General features: G+C 35.1%; 1 protein-coding gene across 2 annotated transcripts in view; it reads right to left on the bottom strand.

Annotated features, from left to right (window-relative positions):
- The window catches only part of KDM1A (lysine demethylase 1A), a 60,425-nt gene that overhangs the window by 32,650 nt on the left and 2,906 nt on the right, over positions 1 to 24,869 (bottom strand). Inside the window, exons 2-3 of one of the 2 annotated variants that reach the window (XM_037017978.2) lie at positions 12,694 to 12,859; positions 616 to 675 (exon numbers count right to left, since the gene is read on the bottom strand). In XM_037017978.2, coding sequence (XP_036873873.1) covers positions 616 to 675; positions 12,694 to 12,859 — 226 coding nt within the window. The remainder of the gene's footprint in view (positions 1 to 615; positions 676 to 12,693; positions 12,860 to 24,869) is intronic. The other variant, XM_037017980.2, reaches the window with a different exon arrangement.

Below are 24,869 nucleotides of genomic sequence, written 5' to 3'. Positions count from 1 at the left end.
GGGCCTCTATAAGTCATTTAACCTTTTACTTTTTCCTAGAAATAGTTTGGTCAGAAAAGAAAGCATTTCAAGCAGACTTTAAAAAAAAGATTAATTTTCATGTGAGAAACAATATGTTTAAACTGCAAAAAGATTATGTAATGTTAATTGAAAACAATGTATCCAATACCATGTAACCACCATTTCAAGAAAGAGTCACTTGCCTACGTAACTCCTCTGACTAGTCCTAAATTGCCTTTGCAACCTACTTCTTGGAAGGCCTTCTCTGTGTATTGAACAGCTGTATTCTTTTTTATGGTTCTGTGATCCCTAAACCTATGTTTCACATCATGTTTACTGTTATCAATAAAGGTTGCTGGGGAGAAAAGTACCCACCATCTCCTCAAAAACACGAAGAAGTGTGGAGGGCTGAGATCGGCCTGAGGACTTCAAAAGGTTTTGCTTGCCTTTGTTCTGGCTACACTCCCTTCTATTGTACTACTCTGTCCGGTAGGTTAAATTTCCCCTGCGCTTCTGGCTAAAATGTGGATACCACAGCCAAAAACACTTGCAAGCATCAATCCCTGACTTGGCGGCTCTTGCTTCTAAGTGGCAAGCATCTAATGCCACCCTCACCTGATGCTTGGCCGTCTCCATACCCTCCAGAACTGTCGTCTTGAAGTCCTCCTGCTTGCCCTGTGGAAGGAAAGAGGAGAACTCAGGGACCTTACTCCATAAATTGAGATTATATCTGGACATAAAGGCCTAATAGTTGGCGACTCACGAATTCACCACCAACTAGTAAACCCATATTCAGAGAGCTCCTTCTTCTGGAATCAAGGCCCGGGGAATCACATCATAGTCTTCCAAATTCTGGTCAGGAAATTCCAACTTTACACGCTGATTCTTGTTGAAAGGTAGAATAAAGTACATAGTATTTCTAATTACTAAATCCTCGCTGCCAGTCTTGTTTAATAGTCAAGGTTGGATGGGGGAAAGTCGTTCCAAATGCCTTTTACTATTTGTTGCTAGACTGAGAGTAGATGGGTGTGACATAGGCTCTAGGATCTGCAGTCGTACAATTCAGCATCTGCTCAATATTTATCTTTACCTTTCTATTGAGAAAGAATATATATAAGACAACAAGCAAAAGACGTAATTTTTGAAAAATTCTTCCCTTGACTTCAAAGCAGGGCCTGTAACTAAAAGATTAAGTTCCAAAAGAAGTTTCATTTAGTATGCATGCTAGACTCTCACAGATAGATCTGAGTATGCCAGTGCTCCCTTAATAAAACTTTAAAACACATTGTAAGATGCCCTACAGTCATATACCAAGTACTATAGACAGATACACACATTGGTGGGAGTGGGAGGCAAGTTCTTGGGAGAGCTTCTACCTCAAGCTACACAATACGCCTGCAAAGAAATTTTCCTCATTGATTAATCTATAGAAATAACTGAGAAATGTATCACTGCTTGAAAGTTCAATGTAAGAAAGTCAGGATAGATCATCTTCCTGACTTCCAGAATTATACACCAAGACAGATGCTGGGATCCTCTTAAGCTTCTAGCTGCCTGGTATGCTTGGGAAAACTACAGTGTGTTCTTTGGAAGATAGGAAAGCACTCCTCCCAAAATGATTTAAAAATGGACACACTGGACAGGAAACTAAAAGAATTTTAAAGAATCTTAATTAGAAAGCAGACTGATAATTCCACCATCTGAGCTAAAAGGGAACAGGAAAGTGAAACTAACAATCTCTTACTGAAAGAATGCCCACAGGTCTATGGAACTTAAAATAACATCTTCATCTTGAAGTATTTGGAAGTGTTTTATAAAAATGATTTTTTACAATAGCATGTGTTGCTAGAAAGTATATGCTCTGCTTTGAAGGTAGAATAGAATAGCATTCTAAAGTTATTTCATTATGCTCTTTTCTGAAGGTATCTAGAAGGCTATGCTTCTCAGACAAGTCACAGGTATATGATTTATTGTTTACAGCCTTTGGAAAAGGGCATATTAATTATGAGTGGATGACTCCAATTACAAAATCCAATCTGCAAACTAATCTTGAAAATGCAGGCCCTGCATTTAACATTTTAGACTTACAGTTTAAATAAATAACGCTCATTCTCAATAACTTCTGGATTTATTCATAAGAAATATTTCAGAGTTAAAAAAATTATTGTCATCAGATTTAACGATATTTTAAAAAGTGGGGAAGAATGGCTTAGAACAATAAAATACATAGTTTCAAAAAATAACATTTAGGCATTAGGAACAATATAGCTCCTGGCTTGTTGATAGCTTGGTAAAGGATAAAAGCAACAGTGTCTTTTCATGAAGGCAACTTACCACTTCTAAAACAAATAAAAATAAAAACAAATACACTTTAAGCTAGCTATTAAGTCTGAATAATTTTATCTTTCTTATTTCTATCATTTCTTTCTTTGCCCACTATATGTCATACACTATGCTAGTTTATTTTAACCTACAGGTAGCTCCTATATTTTTCATCATTGGTACTTAAGAGATACGGATTTCTTACCCCTGACTTAATGTGCTCAAAGGGTTAACAGGGTTGTTCTTTTACAACAAAGAAAAGGTAGGGAAATCTTTATTGTATTTTGCTTTTGAAAAAAGGATTAGCAACACTCTTATAAAGATATTGTTGTTTGGTAAATATTTGTAGGAGAAATATGGTAAACATTCAATATCGTAGGAAGATTTTTAAAGACAGCAAAAAGTCTCAAAAAGAATGAAACTCTTAAGTATTATTTAAGCAGAGAAATAGGAGAAAACCATGTAGAAGGTATAAACATAAGAAATGATGGAAAATAAAATTAAAAAGTGCCTAAAATTAAGTAAAAGAACTGCACCTTTTTTTTTTTTGAGAGGGCATCTCTCATATTTATTGATCAAATGGTTGTTAACAACAATAAAATTCTGTATAGGGGAATCAATGCTCAATGCACAATCATTAATCCATCTCAAGTCTAATTCTCATCAGTCTCCAATCTTCTGAAGCATAACAAACAAGAACTGTATCTTTTGACTTGAGGAAGGTTTATAACATGTTTGGAAGTAAAGAGGAGGTTGCTATTTTCTTTCTAATCATAATATACTCATGACCATTTTGAGGGTGATTACAAAGATAGCTGAAAACAGCTTACTAACTATCCTTGTTAGTAATATTCTAGACCAATTCTTCCATCATTTTCTTAACAAGAGCACACACACAAATGCTTGCAGCTACCTTTATACCCAGGTAATGTCTCTGATTAGAACACATAGTGTCATATTTATTTGCTCTTTAAGTCTTTCCAGCCCAAGATCCTGCTTTTGGCAGGGGCACAAAGCCATGGGACAGCAGCAGACTATAGTTATTCTCTTCCCTGAGCTCAAATTCAAAACAGAAAATGTAAATATACAAAAGCAACTTTTTAAGATCACCTTGATTTTGGTACTACTGTGCAGGAGACTTTCTTTTGTTTTCATCCCCACCAACACACATAAAATCCTTAAGTTTGAAGTAGAGAAGAACCATTACATGGGTTATTTGTGCATATAATCTCCAAACTGAAAATAAATCTTTTTGCTTTATCTTACATAATAGGCTTTCAGGGTTCTCTAAGAAACCTGCACATCTGTTATCTTGAACACTGAAGTACTTTAGTTACAGTCACACTACTTGATGTTTTCTTCTCTTGATTCAAACTAAGGAACCGTTCTTCCAACATCTTAAAAGGAAGTCTACAGTCTACAATGACTTTCAAATACTTTTATCTGGTGACCATGGAGGTGAAGACCACTGATTTGTTGTTCCTAGGAAAAAAATGACCAACAGATTCATATTTTGACTAGTTTCTTGGAATCACATTAGAATTGATGACTTTTATAAACAATTTGAGAAACTACTAAATCTTTTAGGAAGCAATGATTTCTAAACAAAGTTAACTTATCAAAATGCCTTAAATCAAAACTTTACCAAATTTACAGAACAAAGGTGACTGCCAAACTATTGATTTTAACCGAGCCTGACAAATTGGTAAAGGAAAAAAACATCTCAAGTTAAAACCATCTTTGAATGCACTGTATTAACATACTAGCTGAGTTTCTATTTTAATAGCATCAATAATTCAATGTTTACTGAATACTCATCCCTAAACTGCTAAGCATAAATAAAAAGTAGAACAGATTGATCCCTATTTTCAAAGTGTTTATAATCTAATTGGGGAGAGATGAAAAGTATCTAGAAAAAACTTTTTTTTTTTTAATAGAAATAAGAAGCCAACACAGACTTGGGGCATTAGGGAGGCTTTTCTGCACAAATCTAGATTTGGTTATACTGGGAGGTAATAAAACCAGCAGCATGGTCCAGAACATTCATGACAGCAAGGAGAAAAGCACAGATACAGTATGTGTAGAGAACCACACTGTACCCTGCTTAAATGAGAAGATGGTCTCAAAAAGCAGCAGGAGATCAAGCAGGATAGAGAAAATGTGCCAAGGCCTGCACTTGATCTTAGTAGTAATGGTAGAGACTGTATGATCCTTGGCAGGAAAGCAGCAAAACAAGTGATATTTTAGTTAAACTAACCTGGTCACTTTATAGCAGATGGATTGGAGGGAGAAGATTACCTAAATAAAGGAGATCCAGTCAAAGGGCTGCTGAAATAGCTTAGATGTGAAGTGAAATCATTAGAATAAAAAAGTGACAGTGAAAACTGCATAAGGCATAACTAATCAAAGAGGCCATGCACAAGAAAATACATGACTTTACAACAGACTTGATAAAAGGATAAGGGACTTTCAAGATGACTCCAAATTTTTAAGTTCATGATAGTAATGACCAGTGGGAAACTTGGGGGACAGTCTAATAAAATTAAATGGAAATACTCTAAGGATGGTTGGAAATTCTACTCACCAGGTATAACAGGTATAGAAGACTTTAAAACAGCATGGAGGTAATAACAAACTTAAGAGTGTTTGAAGTCTTATAAATACATGATTAATCTCATAAACTGCAGTTTCAAAGAGGAACTGGTCACCTTAGACAAATTATCAAAAAAAAAGTTAAGAAAGAGAGAGAGAAAGGTGGTAACTTGGTGATCATCCATCAACATCTGGTGCTGCCTTCCTGTCCTCTGTAGAGAGGTGGCTTTAAAAAAACCTTCGAGTATACCATCCTTGAAGCATCTCTTTCCTGCTAATTTTTTTTACTGATTCTTAGCAGAAAAATAAATAATCTACAGCAGTTTGAAGAAATGCAAAGGAAAGTAAACTGGGCTCACAGAGGTAGATTAAACTAGCCTGAATTAGAAAAGCCTTGGGCTCCTTTGAGGCACATTAGAGAATTTTAACATAGCTAACCCTGGTTAATACTCTCCAACAAAATCATCCATTATGAAATGTATGGAAGCAGAAATCCTAGGGTTTCACTGTCTTTCAAAACACTGAACAAAAATAGACAGCCTTCTTAACTGAAGTCTAAAAAGCAGGAAAATGGTGCTGCCTGAGATGGAACCTGCCTGGCATTGCACCACTGGAGGAGCAGTTAGCAGCACAGCACTGCTGATTTGGGCCTAAAGATTTAACACTGGGGCAGAAGTGAAAGCTCAGTAGCAGGGATCCCATTCAAAAGTAAAAGCCCTACCAGCTCCAGAGGAAGGCAAAGCTTTTAGAAGCCAATAGAAAGAAATGATTTTTTCATGTGCTATTTACCTCTACATTCCACAGTAGGAATTTTCCTTATTTATCTTGTTGCAAAGTCTTGATTTGTGGATCACTTTCCAAAGCAAGTCTTCAGATACTGTTATTTTGCTCAAATACCAAGCTTAAGATGAGTTTGAATAGTTAACAACAAAGCTTACTTTTCTAATTATTCCAGTTATTTAAATCCTATAAATATTCTAGTTATTTCCTAATTGTTTAAAAAGCCAATACTGAATTTTATTCTGGACCTGCTATAACTTATAATGGTATAAAGAACCATCATAACTTCACAACTGATAACCATAAATGAATTTCCCAACAAGAGAATCCTTTTTTTCCTGCTCAAGTTAACAGTTTCTTAGATCTCTAGTTATCCACCTCTTCCCAGACTATGATAGACTCTTTCCATCTTAAATATGATTTGAGTCTGTACTACAATGAAGAAGATACAATTTCTTAGGCATTAACTAATTATGTATGCTCTTCTACTATCCTCAAATATTGAAAGCAGCAAAAACACAACCCTATCTTCAAATGTTAAATATCTCTGATCAGCAAATATAGCAAAATGTTAACAATTATTTTATTCCCAATAGTTGATACATGGATTTGGAGGATGTTATTCTCCAAGGACAAAAAGTCTGTATCAGAAAGCACCAAGACATGCCATTCCTCCTATATTTAACATATAAAAACTTAAAGAATGATCTATCTTGAGACATGTTACTGAAAATGAACTACCACAAACACTTTCTGGTTTCCAAAAGTGACACAGTATGTTTGATGACCTAGTCTGTAATTGAACCTGATATTTTTTTCTTAAATAAAAACCATCAATTCTGTGTTTCATAAATCAAGATGTTTATACACAAAGATGGAACTTATATTTTCTCATATGATCCTCACATCTAGCCCCATTTTGCAGATGAAAAATCCTGCTAGAACAAAATAACCACTTCTATTATACCATGATCAGACCAGATAAAGGATGATAGCAAGAAGAATTAATGTAAATTATAAAGTTGCTCAGCTAAGCAAATTATTATTTTGCTTTAATAAAAATAATCAATGAAATTTAATTGTTCATTAAGGCAGTTCAATGTCTCAAAGACAGAACATAAATTGGTAGCATCTGATTCAATGGTTCGTATTAGCCAAAAGCAGTAAGAGTTCAAAATCAAAGATCTCAAATTATTTCATTAAAAGCCCAACTTCGTTCCTTCATCCCAAAATATGACTCGGGGTAATCATTATAAAAACAACCTTTGGGTTCTCACCATACTTTGAATATATTTTTATTGTATTGTTTCTGCATTATAGCCAATTATTAATATCTGTTACTCTAAACTGGATTGTGAATTCTTTGTAAGAGGACCTAGTCTTCAGCTTTGAACCCTCAGAATTCAGCACCATACCTGAGGCAAAGAACTGTGGTTTTATAATTAATGTATATAGGATAAAGGGAATGAGGAACTGCCATGTTTAGAGGAATCTTATTTTGTATAGAAAATGTCTCTATTTTGTTTTCCTCTCCACACTACGAATTTTTTTTTTTTTAACTCTTCCCATAAGCCAGGATTTGGGAAGACTTAGTTCCTCATCCCATCCTCTCTGCCTCTAAGTTCCTCCCAATTTCTGTTTACTGGAACAAGTATTTAAGAATATTCTGCTTATTATACACTTACGTATACATTTGTGTCCATATTAGGCTTTCTAATCTAAGAGTGGGGACCATGTGTTTTATAGTCATGTAGGTCTTGGTTCATTTTTAGTTATTTCTCAAAATATAAAAATTTGTTGCATTGATCTAGATTACCTTTTCTGCCTGCGACATTTTTTTCTCAGCCCTCCAGTAAGTTATTCTGAAGCATGGTTCCAAATCAGAACACTTAAAAAAAAAAAAAAAGGCAAAAAAATTAATCCTTGGTCTGTTTTCTAAATGTATGCATCATACTTCATATAAGGAGAACTCAAATGATTTCAGGTACTTATTTGACACTAGCAGGCCTAAATGGCAAAATAAACTACTGTCAGGAATGAATTTCCCAGCAACTTCTAGTAAATCTACAAAAGATCATCTGGGTATAGGGGTGTGATAGCATTCTATAATCTTTCCTGTAGAGGTAATCTGGGTCATATCTCACCAAAACTGAAAGCTACTCCTGCTGACTGTACTTGCACGGATTGAGAGAGAAATCAGAAAGAAAGCCGGGGATGAACCACTTGGGAATAGTTACAGCATGATAAAAAACAAAATTATTCACCTGAACTCTGACCATAACTATCCATGTTGCCGATCAAGCGCTGTTACTGACTGCAATAAGTGTAACTGCCTCACAGATCAGTACACCTTATGAACAAAGAACTACGATAATGTAAGGACCACTCTACAAATATCAGACAACTAATTTTTTCTTTTAAAGTTAGGAAATCCACCTTCAACTCTTCTCTGTCAAATTCTGTTATATCAAGTTCTAAAGGACAGTCCAAAAGATTTTGCCTTTTTGATTTCTGCTATCCTAAATAAGCAACTCATCAAATTTTTGGTCTCCAATTTTTAGTCACACATATTTTCATTATAACAGTATTTGTGATCAAATTTCATTGAATTTTAAGCTTAAATTCTTTAAGCTATTCATACACATAGATTTTGTATGTTTTCTATATTTTAGTACTTTTACTAATTCAGGCTGCATCTCTTGCATACCTACAATGACTATTATATAAACAGGGCCCCCAAATTATTAAAACTACAAAATTTTTTTTGTCATACTAATCTCTTACATCAATGATTTTTATAATGTTTTAACAGCCTACATCTCTTTAAAACACATACATCACAAACACCCAAATTAGCAAGCACAAATGAGAAGAGAACAGATATTTCCTTTGTTTATAAGAATCCTAACATATTCCTAAGGGAATATTAGTAAGGAAATAAAAGTTATTCTTTCCACAGTCATTCAACAAAATAGATTATAATACAGCTGTCACTGATCAACTATCCATATGTAACAAAATCAATCTGAAGAGTTAACCACAGGTTTAATGGAAGCCCTTGAGCTTCATTACAGAGTATTAGTACATCATTGAGCCTGGAAAAATGGTACAAATACAGATACATGCACATGCTTTTATATATACGTGTGTGTGTGTTTTAACATACTTCTGATGTCCCCACTGAGAAATCCATTAACTTTAAGAAGTCTTGAGAAAGACATCTTAATAGCTCATTTCAAATTTTATTTATTTTAGATTAAGTTTCCATAAAAGTCTTAAGCTATATATAAGCAAGTTACTGCTAACAGTTATCCATTAGAAAATTTAAATCCAGGAACTACTAATGAGATTTTTCTAGAAAATGTCAACTAAGAGGCAGTGGAGGAAAAAAAAGAATCATGTTTTTGTATGAAAATAAAAAAGCTAAGTGCTAGCAAATTGGTTAATATAGTAAAACCTCACTGAGTAATAATCGAAGGAACACAGAGTAACAACTGAGCCAAGAAACGAAAAAAGCATTTCTCCAACAAAAGGCTGCTTTAAAAGAGGGGCAATTATGCTAAACTAGTAAAGTTCAACAACAGAGATTCTACTGTATTTATAGATGCTCCACTATTATCTAACACTAAGTACCCAACAATTCCAAAGACAACCTGCTCTGATTCAGTTCCCATGACCCAAAAAAGCCCTTTTATCTTGACAGAAAAGGTACTAGGAAACCAAGTAAAACTATCATTTGTTAAAACAAATATACATTCAAATATATTTGTCAAAACAAATATATTATATATAAGAAGTATAAAAATACATGGAAATGTTGAACAAATTAGATTTTAAATATAAACAGCAATACTTACAGTATGAAAAATATATCGTTTACCCATTTAACAACCACAGGACTACATGTCACAAGCCAGAACAGAGAACTTCACAATTACATAAATCTGAACAAATCAAACCAAAATTCTCGTTTCCATAAAAATTCAACTTTAATACTGAGAACACTTTTCCAAAATCCACTAAACTCGATTATCAAAATGGTCTACATCCCTTTATTCCTTTAGATCACCCACAGAAAGCACTCCGATCCCAGTCTCTTTGGTCCTTTAGTTCACCCTTTTATAGCATATCAGATTATTTTTCCAAAACGTATTTGGTACAATTCCCCTCACTCAAAATACCTCAGTGCCACCCCTGATCAGATCCTTCCAGGGTTTAAAGGACTCTGGGTCCAAATTCCTTAGCCTGGTGACCAAGGCTCTGACCTTCCTTTCAGGCCCATGCTCAGAAGTCTTCTACAGGAATCTTCTTCAGTTGTATCATTTGACCCACTGACTTTAGGATACCTTGCATTTTCATAATTAACAAAGTATCTTATTTTTAAAAGTAATACTGTAGAAAACAAAGCAAAATTCTCTACACAAATTTAAATGCTGGTAAAAATAAATGTATTCAAGCCTGACTTAGGTATTTTAAGAGAGCACACTGATTTCTATTTATTACCAAAGATGACTGAGATGAAGAAAAGATTTGAAAAAGCTACATGTTCTCTCAAGATTTTAAGATACCATATGGCAAAGTTCCATTCAATTTTTGAACAAAATTCAAGTGAAAGAACTGGTTTTGATAAGATAAGAGATTTGGAAACCCTGGATAGTTTCTAAATACTTGAACTTACCTGATAATATTTTATGATTTGCCATCAGGGCCTAATCTATTTCTAAATTAAATAGGTCAGTAAGTTGCCACTACTTCTTCGGAGAAAGCACTTCCCCAATTCACCTTGGATTTAATATTTTTAAGGGAAAAATTTATTTTTATAACTACAAATAATCTATTGGCAAGTTTGGGCTGTTACCAACGCATCTCTGAGCACAGAAGATATCCTGAACTTAAGAAACAAAACTTTAACTTTTCCCAAAACTACTAGGAAAACTTATGTAAACTAAATCACTGAATTAAAATTAACTAGAACATAATAGAATAAAGACAGTTTCCCAAATCCTAAATACCTTTGCTAAAATATTTACTTAGTGTGTGAAAAGTGTCTGACATTTATGGAAAAAGAAAACAAAAAAATAAAAATAAAAAACCTCTTTCACTCACATTCACACACACCACAAACAAAAAAAACCTACTAAAACTAAATACCTGGTTTAAAATTTTCAAAGGACAGAGTAAACTTTTATCAACTTGGTACCTATGGTAAATCAGTTAGTTATGTACTGGAGACACTGACAACCACACAAAAAGGAGGGTGAGGCAGCATCTGAGATACCAGACCTACTGAATAATACTTAGAGCCCCTGAACTAAGAGATCAGCAGTGTCTTGAGCTGTGACAGCTACCAAGAGGATCATCTCCATGTATCTCATTACCATTAACAAGTCTACAGCAAAGTAGAAAAGAAAGGCAAGAGTCAAAGAATATAGAAGAAAGGAGTAGAGAGTCAAGGAAAGAGCTGAAGGTAAGGACAGAAAGAAGGGAAGAAAACGAAATGTAAAAGACTAGAAAGAGGAGGGGGAAAATCACAAGAGAGGAGGTGTTGCTGCTGCAGTACAGAGAAGGCTACATCTGCCTCAGGGACTTAGTCCCAAAGTTAATAGGCTGCTCCCAATGGGGAGTTGTCTAAGAAGCCATTTTAAGAAAGTTTTGGGAAAACCATTCTTAGAAAACCCCTAATATTTTACATGAACTGAATCCAGAATCTATCTTCCTATAAATGTTCTCAAAATGCATTCTTTTATTACATTTTATTGTAAATACTGTAAAATTATGAATTTTTATTTTTGAGAGTTTTAGTCAGAATCTGTTCTAAATCTAGGTTTAAATTAATATCTGACTTGTAATCCTCAAGTGATACATCAGTACTAACCCTTTTTTAAAAAATAAAATAACATCTGGTGATTCATATAAGATCATAGACAACAAAAACCTTAAAACATAAAAGAAGTTAAAACAAAAGATAAAACATCTTAGATGAGATACGTCTTAATCCAGGTACCTATGAAAGTCATACAAGATATAGCAGATGGCACTGAAACAAGCATTTTGTTTTTAAAAGGTGAAGGAATCAAAGAACTGGTGAGGTGAATGGGCCTGGAGTTATGGAAATATAAAAAGTATTTTAAGGGGGAAAACTTAGTAAAAACTTAGAGTCAAGAAGAATTAATGAAATGCCATTAAAGACAGAGGATAAATTAAGATTCCACTTTTGTTTCACCTCTCCAAATGGAAGGGTATCTCTCATTGGTCTTGGCATCCTCATTAAGATTCAGGCTGAGGGGATGTTAGTGAGAATTTAAAGATGTAGGAAACTCTGAAACCAGTACTATAGATTCTGGTACTCTTTCTGTCATAAGAAACATTGCGGGAGCTTAGAATCTCTTCATAGCTTTTTCTTATATCACTTCTTTGACTGGAGGACTCAAAAACTATACAATACAGGCTCTTAGGCCTTTTCTTTTTGAAGAAAATATAATTTACATTTGTTTTTTTATAGTACATTTGTCATATAATTTTACATTTGTTCACCAGGAAAAGACCCTTCTCAAAACTGTACTACACTGCTAAGGTTTTATCAGATAGTATCTAACCATGTGGTAAATGCATAATTCAGCCAGAATTAATTCCTGAACCATTCTCTCTCTAACTTCTGAATCTGAATCATCACTGAGACGTTTGGGCCTTTGGATCCGGCTTTGTGTGTTTTCTCTAATTGTTTACTTTTTCCAGCTTTCCAACTAACTTATATTGCCACTATTTTTTCACCCCAACTCTTTACTTTCCTCCTATATACACATACACGAAGAGTATCAGTATTACTAGGCACGTATGTATGCACATACACGTATATGCATACACACACACACTAGACACACATGGCCAATATCAGAGTATAAACCAAAGATAAAAATAATAACATTGCAGAGTAGAAATAAATCCATTTGTTATTATTTCCAAGATAAAATAAAACTGTGGCTAGTTATTACAACTCACCAGATGGTTCCTCAGGCTCACTCTCATTTTCTTCCTCAGGTGGGGCTTGAGGGGGTGGTGGAGGAAGCTTCTTTTCCTTCTCTGCTTTAGCATTTCTTTCTTCTTCTGAATAATACTCATCTTCTGAGAGGTTGGCCAAGCTTTCATCCATCTCTCTGTACTCTACCTATATGGAGATTATACCAGTGAAAGCTAAATACAGTGAACATTTGGAACCATCAGTGAATGTGAATTGCTTTTTAACTTCAAATTTTAAAGGAAAGAAGGAACAAGCTAGCTCATAATAGGTAACTATTAAAAACATAATCTCTCATGAAATATTAATGACACTTCAATTAAAAAAAGCAACTCTCATGAAACAGTCTTGTGTCAGTTCTGATTTAGCCCAGTCTATAGATTTTACATCACAGTACTGACATTCATTCAGATCAATGACTCTGAAGCTCAGCTCTAAAAAAAATGTTTTTAATGTGTGTGTATATATGCATATACATGTATATATCATGTTTACATACTGGAAGTGTCAACAAAAGACTAAAATACCCCTCAGGCAAAAACATAGTTAACTAGATGCAGGATACAAAATTAATACACAGAAATTTGTTGCATTCCTGTACACTAATGATGAACTAGTAGAAAGAGAAATCAGGAAAACAACTCCATTTATAATTGCATCAAAAAGAATAAAATACCTACGAATAAAACTAACCAAGGAGGTGAAAGACCTATACCCTGAAAACTACAAGACACTCTTGAGAGAAATTAAAGAAGACACCAATAAATGGAAATACATCCCGTGCCCATAGATAGGAAGAATTAATATTGTCAAAATGGCCATCCTGCCTAAAGCTATCTACAGATTCAATGCAATCCCTATCAAAATACCAGAACATTCTTCAACAAACCAGAACAAATAGTTCTAAAACTTATATGGGACCACAAAAGACCCTGAATAGCCAAAGCAATCCTGAGAGGAAGAAGAAAGTGGGGGGTATCATGCTCCCTAACTTTAAGCTCTACTACAAAGCCACAGTAATCAAAACAATTTGGTACTATTATAATAGACCCATAGATCAATAGAACAGAACAGAGAGCCCAGATATAAACTCACATATATATGGCCAATTAATATATGATAAAGGAGCCACGGATATCCAATGGGGAAATGACAGCCTCTCCAGCAACTGGTGTTGGCAAAACTGGACAGTTACATGTAAGAGAAGCAAACTGGATTATTGTCTAACTCCATACACAAAAGTAAACTTGAAATGGATCAAAGACCTGAATGTAACTTATGAAACCATAAAACTCATAGAAGAAAACATAAGCAAAAATGTCTTGAATATAAACATGAGCAACTTTTTCTTGAACGCATCTCCTCAGGCAAGGGAAACAGAAGCAAGATTTATGAACAAACGGGACTACATCAAACTAAAAAGCTTCTGTATAGCGAAGGACACCATGAGCAGAACAAAAAGGCATCCTACAGTATGGGAGAATATATTTGTAAACAACTAATCAAATAAGGGGTTAACATCTAAAAACATATAAAGAGCTCACATGCCTCAACACCCAAAAAACAACCACATTAAAAAATGGGCAGGGGATATGAAGACACTTCTCCAAAGAAGAAATTCAGATGCCCAACAAGCACATGAAAAGATGCTCCACATCGCTAATCATCAGGGAAATGCAAATTAAAATCACAATGAGAGATCACCTCACACCAGTTAGGATAGAATGGCCAACATCCAAAAGACAAGGAACAAGAAATGCTGGTGAGGATGTGGAGGAAGGGGGAACCTTCCTACACTGTTGGTGGGAATGTATATTAGCTCAACCATTGTGGAAAGCAGTATGGAGGTTTCTCAAAAAACTAAAAATAGAAATACTGTTTGACCCACAAATTCCACTCCTAGGAATTTACCCAAAGAAAACAAGATCCCTGATTCAAAAAGACATATGTACCCCTATGTTTATCGCAGCACTATTTACAACAGCCAAGATATGGAAGCAACCTAAGTGTCCACCAGTAGATGAATGGATAAAGAAGATGTGCTACATATACACAAAGGAATATTAAACAGCCATAAGAAGAAAACAAATCCTACCATTTCCAATAACATGGATGAAGCTAGAGGGTATTATGCTCAGTGAAACAAGCCAGGCGGAGAAAGACAAGTATCAAATGATTTAACTCATCTGTGGAGCATAACAACAAAGCAAAACTGCAGAAACAAAACAGCAGCAGACTCACAGACTCCAAGAAGGGACTAGCGGTTACCAAAGGAAAGGGGTTGGGAATGGCTGAGTGGAGAGGGAGGGAAAAGGGGATTAAGGACCATTATAATGAGCATATACAATATAGGTAGGTCATAGGGAAGGCAGCATAGCATGAAGACAAGTAATGACTCTATAGCATCTTACTACGCTGATAGACAAGTGATTGCAAGGGGATGGGTGGGGGACTTGATAATATGGGTGAATGTTGAAACTACAATGTTGCTCATGTGAAACCTTCCTAAGACTGTATATTAATGATACCTTAATTAAAAAAATATATATATAGTTAACTAGAATTAACAATGCCAGTGTAATGTCAAGTACATACTTCCTAACTACTACTCCATGGGAAAACAGCAAAAGAATTCCAGAAACCAAATGGGGGATGAGGAATATAAACTCCAAACGGAAGCAGTCAAATTGAAACTATGAAAAGGTCCATTTGCTTAAAAAATAAGGTGACTTAAGGAGATGAATGATGAGTGCAAAGAATCCTGTGACAACAAATTAAGGCATAAGTGATAAAGAAATGGAGGCTACAGGTCTTACTACTAATTTATACACTGGCTATAAAGAATCAAGTTAATAAGTAGAAAGAGGAAGCAGTCTTAATGAATCCAGTATTGGGGCTAAGACAACCTAGGATAGGAATGTTTGTTGAAATGTACTAGTGTGTAGTATATTACAAACAGTCATCAACCTTGGAACACTGTCAAATTATCATTGTGACCCTCACCCTAATAAAGATTCCAGGAAGCCACAAAAAAACAGCTATTTCAGATTCAATGAAAAAACAGAGTGAAATAAAAATAATCTATTAGATGTGAAAACAGAGCAAAGACAACATGGTTTCCACATATACATGAATTAGATTTCTGAAATGAATAGCCCTGTGGGTTATAGTGAATATAATCTATTTTAACCTTCAAAGAATCTCTGACATAGATCCAGATGGATGGCTGCTTTTACTGACACACACACATATTTTTTAGTGACATGACCCCAGATCTGGGGGATGGGAGAATAATGGCTAGGCCAGTAACAGGGATTATGTTAGAAAATGGAAATAAAAATAAAGGGTAAATTGAATAGTCTGATCCATGCTCTAAAAATCTTATTTAACACACGAATAATTGTAGTCATGTATCAAATGCTGAACACTGAGTGGCACAATAGAGAACATTATGAATCAGAGTCTCTCTGACCTTAATCAACTCAAACTCTAGATGCAAACAAAAGATCCTGATCAGGGGACCATATCTTAAGGACTTCACAATATCCAGGAATGTAGACACTACATCCTACTTGACTGAGATAAACTACAGGAACAGACTTCAGGACAATGGGTAAGAAAGCAGCAAGGAGGGGAAAAAAGTTTCAGAGGGAGAGGGGTCAGAAAACATAACGTATGTGTATAGTATACAGTTTCCTTTCTCAGTTTACCCCTTAACAATGTTGACCCCTCCCTAACCCAACAATTAAGCCCTTTAATACCCTGCCCATCAATCCTGCTCATTCGATCAATAACCACTTGACAGGTGTCTACCATGGAACTGGGAAATGTGCAAATTCTGAGACAAACACAAACAATGTAAGATCCTTTCTACTGTAGTAGCGCAACTTTTCCTAAAGGATGTTCCCTAAGACACTATGCCCTTTGAAGGAAAAAGGAATCCAAGAATAAGTTTGGGAAACACTGCCTTCTTTATAGGCCCCTATAGGAAATCACAGTACACATTAAAGGTACTGAGAAGTTTTGCAGCAAAAACTACCTTCCTAACATTTTTTAATCCAATGGTTTGATGAAGTAGTAAATACTAACAAGGAATACACTTGAAGTTGGTCTAGAGAGTTTTTAGTTTTCAAGAAAAAAGAGATTAGAAAAATATCTAGCAGTAGGAGGAGCAAGATCTAAAGATAGTATTTTTTAAAAAACAACCACAAAAAAAACCCTCCGTGTTCCACAAACCTTGGGATTCTTAGGGATTTATTAATTTTTGACATGTTTTTAAAAGAAGTAAATATAGACTCAAACTTTAACCCTTTAGAGACCTGTGAGCTCGTACTGCTTGGGTAACTCAATTTGGGTAAACCTAAGAGCGAAATATCTTCTGTCATCTTGATTCAATTGAGGGAGTGTCATGAGATGGTGAGGCAAGCTAAAAAACACACAACTGAAACAACCTTTCCCACTACTTATCAATCAGCAACTGGGATGTTTTAAATACTGCATAAGCAAAATACAAAAATAAAATTAAGATTCTGAGGCTGAAACAAGACTGTAACTATTATACTTGGCCTCCACTCTCCAATTTTGCTCTATCAAAATAGTCTCATTTTCTCAAAGATGGACAAAATAAATGTTATAATTTTAAATGTTAATTCAGAGGCAAGGGGTTTTGCATAAAACTTTATTTCGTAAAAAAGGGTTTCTCTACTTAATAGAAAGTTTAAAAATGATCTTGAAGCATCATATAAACTCTAAAAAATAAAAACTATTCCTCTGAGAAAAGGAATTAGATACTCTGAACACAGAGAATTGGGAATCTCTCACCCTAAGTAAAATCCTCAGACTTCAGAGTTGTAGAACTCTGAAGGACATAAAAATGTCCCACTTATTCTTACTTTTATACTACATGACTCTCAAATTTACATCTCTACAGATTCTCCCTTCTCTTCCACACCCTTGCTGTAATGACTGATTCACTCACTTCCCAATCACCTAAAAGCTCCTGTCTTTTTTGTTTTAGCATTTCTTCTTTTAAACCTACTTTAAAGGGTACAACTGCCAGATTAAATTTCCAAATACCTGGTATTTTCAGATAGAACAGGTGAATGCCAAATTACATATATCCCCTGCATACACATCAGAATTCTTGAAGAAAGTCCTGTCTACACTGGGCTCAACTTGTTTTTTATTCCTTTATTGGCTACTCCATCCCTTGAGGTCTGTCTCCCCTGGTCCCCTGGCTATCAACAGGTCAGCTTCCAGTTCCCTGCTTCCTAGCTGCTCCTCAAAATAAATACATAACCCATTTTCTTTTGAGAGTATCATTTCTAAACACAATGGAAAGACAGGATAACAGGAATTAAAACACAGGAGAATTACAAAGAAATCTTATAGTATGTTCCAAATTGATCTACAGACGCAATGCAATCCCAATCAGAATCTCAGCTGCCTTTTTCACAGAAATCAATAACCTGATCCTAAAATTCATTTGGAAATGTAAGATAGAGAATATCGAAAACAGTCTTGAAAGGCAGTACAAAGTTGGAAAACCCAATTTCAACACTTAGTGCAAAGCTACAGTAATTAGGACTATGTGGTACTGGCATAAAAACAGAAGTATAGATCAATGGGATAGAATTGAGAGTCCAGAAATAAGCCCTTACATTTATGGCCAATTAACAACAGTGTCAACCATTTAAAGGGAAAAGAGAAGAGTATTCAACAAACTGTTGGGACAAGAGGACATCCATATACAAAAGAATGAAGTTGAACCCCTACCTCATACCATATACAAAAACTAACCCCAAAATATCATGGACCTAAAGAGCTTAAACTATAAAACTCGTAGAAGAAAATGGAAATAAATCTTCATGACATTGGATTAGGCAGTGGTTTCTTGGGTACAACACCAGAATTAACAGGGACCAAAGGGGGGAAAAAAATAGATAAATTGAATATTAGAATTTAAAATTTGGTGATCAACATATGTAGAGAACTCTACTCAATAAAAAAGACCCACAATAGTAAGAATCTCTAGAAATTAATTACAAAGAAAAAACTGGCAGAAACAACAAACACATGGAGGCTAAACAATATGCTACTAAACAACCAGTGGGTCAATGAAGAATGCAAAGAGGAAATTAAAAAATACCTGGAGACAAATGAAAATGGAAATAAAATGGTTCAAAATCATTGAGAGGCAGCAAAAGGAGGTCTAAGAGGGGAGTTTATGGAGATACAGGCCTACCTCAAGAAGCAAGAAAAGTACCAAGTAAACAATCTAACCTTATACCTAAGGACCTAGAAAAAGAACACCCAAAGTTAGGAGAAAGAAGGAAATAATAAAGATCACAGAAGAAATGAAATAGAGACTAAAAAACAATTAAAAAGATCAATGAAACTCAATGCTGGTTCTTCAAAAAGATAAACAAAACTGACAAACCTTTAGTCAGATTCATTAAGAAAAAAAGAGATTTCAAATAAAATGAGAAATGAAAGAGAAGCTACAACCAATACCACAGAAATACAAAGGATTATAGGAGACAACTAGAAAATTATATGCCAATAATTTGGACCTTTTAAGAAATAGATAAATACCTAGCAACATACAATCTTCCTGGACTGAATAAGAAGAAATAGAAAATCTAAGCAGACCTATTACTGGTAACAAAATTGAACTGGTAATCAAACAACTGCCAAAAACAAAAGTGCAGGACCAGATGGCTTTAAAAATGAATTACACCAAACATTTAAAAAAGAGTTACACCTATCCTTCTCAGCTATTCCAAAAAATAGAAGAGGAAGAAACTGTCCCAAGTTCATTCTATGAGGCTAGCATTATCCTGATACCAAAACCAAAGACACCACAGAAAAAGAAAATTACAGGCCAATATTCCTAATGAGCACAGATGCAAAAATCCTCAACAAAATATTAGCAAGCTGAATTCAACAATATACTAAAAGGACCATTCACCATGATCAAGTGGAATTACTCGATGAATGCAAGGTTCAATATCTGCAAATCAATTGACAAGATACACCACACCAACAAAATGAATGATAAATGATCGTATGGTCATCTCAATAGACACAGGAAAAGCATTTGACAAAATTCAACATTCATTCATAATAAAAATTCTCAAAAAAGTGTGTTTAGAGGGAATATAACACAATATAATAAAGGCCATATATGACAAATCCACAGCTAACATCATACTCAATGGTGAAAAGATGAAAGCTTTTCCTTTTTCCTCTAAGATCAGGAACAAGCAAGGATGTCTACTCTCACCACTTTTATTCAACACAGGACTTGAAGACCTAGCCTCAGCAACCAGACAACAAAAATAAAAGGTACCCACATTGGTAAGGAAGAAGTAACACTGTCACTATTTGCAGACAACATGATACTGTACATCACAAACCCTAAAGATGCTACCAAAAGACTATTACAACTAATAAATGAATTCAGCAAAATTATAGAACACAAAACTGAAATATAGAAATCTATTGTTTCTATACATTAATGATAAAGTAGCAGCAAGCTAAATTAACAATCCCATTTATAATTGCATCAAAAAGAATAAAATACCTAAGAATAAATTTAACCAGGGAAGTGAACAACCTATACTTTGAAAACTGTAAGACACTGATGAAAGAAACAAGATGACGACAAATAAATGGAAAGATATACCATCCCAATGAATTCGAAAAATATTGTTAAAACATTCATACTACCCAAAGCAATCTACAGGGATTCAATACTATCCCTATCAAAATGGAAATGGTATTTTTCACAGAATTAGAATATCCTAAAGTTTATATGGTACCACAAAGATCTTGTCATCCTGAGAAAGAACAACAAAGATGGAAGTATCACAATACCAGATTTCAAACTATATATACTACAAAGCTATAGTAATCAAAGCAGTATGGCACTGGTACCAAACTAGACACATAGATCAATGGAACAAAAATGAAGCCCTGAAATAAACCCACACTTATATGGTCAATCTACAACAAGGGCGGCAAGAACATATAATGGAGAAAAGAGTCTCTTCAATAAATTGTGCTGGGAAAACTGGACAACATGGAAAAGAATGAAACTGGACCACTTTCTTAAACCATACACAAAAATAAACTCAAATGGGCATCAAGACCTGAAATCATAAAACTCTTAAAAGCAAAACACAGGAAATAATGGACATCAGCCTTAGTAGTATTTTTCTGGATCTGTGTCCTCAGGAAAAGGAAACAAACGCAAAAATAAACAATTGGGACTACATCAAACTAAAAAGCTTCTGTACCACAAAGAAAACAATTAGCAAAATGAAAAAGCAACATACCAAATGGGAGAATATATTTGCAAATTATATATCTGATAAGGGGTTAATATCTAAAATATATAAAGAACTCATACAACTATAGCACAGAGAAGATAAGTAGTGACTCTATGGCATCTTACTATGCTGATGGACAGTGACTGTAATCGGGTATGTGGTGGGGACTTGATAATACGGGGTAATGTAGTAACCACAATGTTGCTCATGTGAAACCTGAGCATAAGATTGTACATCAATGATACCTTAATAAAAAAAGAAAAAAGAACTCATACAACTCAATTCCAAAAACAACAAAAAATAATCTGATTAAAAAATGGGCAGAGACAACAAACACATGAAAAGATGCTCCACATCGCTAATTATCAGAGAAATGCAAATTAAAACCACAATGAGGTACCACCTTACACCAGTAAGGATGGCTACCATCCAAAAGACAAACAACAACAAATGTTGGCGAGATTGTGGAGAAAGGGGAACCCTCCTACACTGCTGGTGGGAATGTAAATTAGTTCAACCATTGTGGAAAGCAGTATGGAGGTTCCTCAAAATGCTCAAAATAGACTTACCATTTGACCCAGGAATTCCACTTCTAGGAATTTACCCTAAGAATGCAGCACACAAGTTTGAAAAAAACAGATGCACCCCTATGTTTATCGTAGCACTATTTACAAAAGCCAAGAATTGGAAGCAACCTAAGTGTCCATCAGTAGATGAATGGATAAAGAAGATGTGGTACATATACACAATGGAATATTATTCAGCCATAAGAAGAAAACAAATCCTACCATTTGCAACAACATGGATGGAGCTAGAGGGTATTATGCTCAGTGAAATACGCCAAGTGGAGAAAGAGAAATACCAAATGATTTCACTCATCTGTGGAGTATAAGAACAAAGGAAAAACTGAAGGAACAAAACAGCAGCAGAATCACAGAACCCAAGAATGGACTAACAGGTACCAAAGGGAAAGGGACTGGGGAGGATGGGTGGGTAGGGAGGGATAAGGGCGGGAAGAAGAAAGGGGGTATTGATTAGCATGCATAATGGGGGAGGGGGTGGGAGAAAGAGGAGGGCTGTACAACACAGAGAAGTAGTGATTCTACAACATTTTGCTATGCTGATGGACAGTGACTGTAATGGGGTTTGTGGGGGGGACCTGGTATAGGGGAGAGCCTAGTAAACATAATATTCTTCATGTAATTGTAGATTAATGATAACAAAAAAAATACAAAGAAAAGGGGGATTACTCCCTGATAGGATAAAACTAACTGCAAATCAATGATTTATGCATGCTTTACATATCCTTAATTTTGATCATTTAAAGGGGGTCAGATGATCAGCTATGGAAGTACATTTTTCTGATAATATTCCTTTCTCTTAAAAAAAAAAAAAAGCAGTTCCTGTGTGGTGATCTCCAGTAAGTTCTTCACAATGGTATAAAGGTCATATCAAAGTGTGGGCAAAGGGTTTGTTTGTGTTTATACAGAGGATCAAAGCCTAATTTGGCTACCCAGAAAACGAATTAAGATACGATATGAAGAACTTCCAACATCAACATCCTCTGGAAGAGTCATTCCAGAAGATGATCATCAAAAAACTTCAACAAAGATCCTGGCGCTGTTGCAGTTGTCGCTGCATTCATCCCACTGGTTCCTGGACTTGCCATTGGAATGAAGAAGGAGATCTAAGCTGGCCTGTGTATACAGTAAAACAACAAATTTGACTGAATCTATACTGTTGGAACTCAACCAAGAATTAGGAGAAGTGCAAGTTGCAGCGCTCCAAAATCGTGCAACTATAGACTATCCACTGTTAAAAGAACATATGGGATGTGAACAGTTCCCAGGAATGTGTTGTTTTAATTTGTCTGATTTTTCTCAAACTATTCAAATTCAGTTAGACAATATCCATCATATCATTGATAAGTTTTCACAAATGCCTAGGGTGCCTAACTGTTTTTTTGGTTTCACTGGATATGGCTGGTAATTGTAGGTCTGCTTTTGTTATGTAGCTGTATTCCTATTATGTTAATGTGTGTACGCAATTTAATTAGTAGTTTAAAACCTATACATGCTTATGTTACTCTACAAGAAGATATGTCGAAGAAATAATCAATCTTCCCATGTTTTCTTCCATCTGCTACTTCTATAGTTTTTCTTCTTCCTTCCTAATTACAACCCTTTAGTAGAATTCGTGCCTCATATAGAAATTACCGAGTATCATAATTCTTCCAAGTGGTAAAGATACCTCAAGACAAATGCTGGGCATAGAAGCCACAGGGCATAAATCTGCAAAGAAGTACAAAGCTAACCTTTTCAAAGAATATTTCTTCTCTCTCACTTACCAACTTTACATTTCCCTGTATGGCCCCGGAAGATGACTGGTTAGCCAGAGACGGGTAAGATTCCTAAAGGGAGGAACAACCTAAGACAGGCACAGTCACAGGGGGGCCATCAGGTGAGAATTTGGGGATCAACAGAGGTGAGGCTTAGAACCTCACCCCCCCTGTTTTGAGAGAAATCTTCTGCATCCATGGAGGTTTTGTTGCCCTTGTCTAGCTTGGATTAATACTTAGTCTATAGGCACACATCTGATCATCTACATTTGCCCTCTTACAGCACTAAACTACGTTTTCTACCTTTATCTTGCATCTACCTACCACTTCAGCATTTTAATAATAATAATAATAATAATAACAATAATAAGGGAGAAATGTGGGATTCACATGCAAATCAAGTATAAAAATCAAACGAATAATCATATTTGACCTGATTGTTGATAGTTCATGATGCGTGATCAAAACCAAAGTTTCTGTGATATGACTGCCCTTGCACTGTTCACCATGTAAGAACTTATTCACTATGTAAGAACTTGCTCACCATGTAAGAACTTGTTCGCTATGCTTCAGAAGATTGGAGACTGTTGAGAATTAGGCTTGGGGTTGATTAATGATTGTGCATTGAGTCCCCTATACAGAATTTTATTTGATCAATAAATATGAGAGATGCCCTTTCAAAAAAAAAATGGGCAGAGAACCTGAACAGACATTTTTTCCAAAGAAAGACATACAGATGGCCCATAGACACATGAAAAGATGCTTAACATCACAAATCACCTGGAAATTAAAACCAAAGCCACAATGAGGTATCACCTCACACCAGTCAGAAGAGCAAGTATCAAAAATACAAGAAATAACAAGTGTTGGTGAGGATGTGGAGAAAAGGGAACCCTCGTGCAGTTGGTGGGAATGTAAGCTGATCCAGCTACTACAGAAAACAGTACGTAGGTTCCTCAAAAAATTGAAAATAGGAATAGCATATGAAACAGTAATTCCACTCCTGGGTATTCACCTGAAGAAAAACAAAAACACTAATTCAAAAAGATATACATACCCGTATGTTTACTGCTGTATTATTTATAATAGCCAGTATATGGAAGCAAAGTAATTATCCATCGAACAGATGAATGGATAAAAAAGATGTGGTATACACACGTGTATGGAGTATTACTCAGCCAGAAAAAATAATGAAATCTTGCCATTTGTGATAACATGAACGACCTAGAGGGTATTATGCTGAGTGAAATAAATCAGACAGAAAAAGACAAACACCATATGATTGCATGTGGAATCTAAGAAACACAACAAATGAACAAAACAGAAATACTCATAAATACAGAGAACAGGGATTCAACACTATCCCTATCAAAATAGAAATGATATTTTTCACAGAATTAGTGACTGGTAGCTGTCAGAGGGGAAAGATGTGGATGTGCAAAACAGATGAAGGGCATAAAAGGTACAGACTTCCAATTATAAAATAAAT

This window comes from Manis javanica, chromosome 4, assembly GCF_040802235.1.
Source record: "Manis javanica isolate MJ-LG chromosome 4, MJ_LKY, whole genome shotgun sequence".
In the NCBI taxonomy this organism is placed as follows: domain Eukaryota; kingdom Metazoa; phylum Chordata; class Mammalia; order Pholidota; family Manidae; genus Manis; species Manis javanica.
This window is presented reverse-complemented; position numbering and strand designations above follow the sequence as displayed.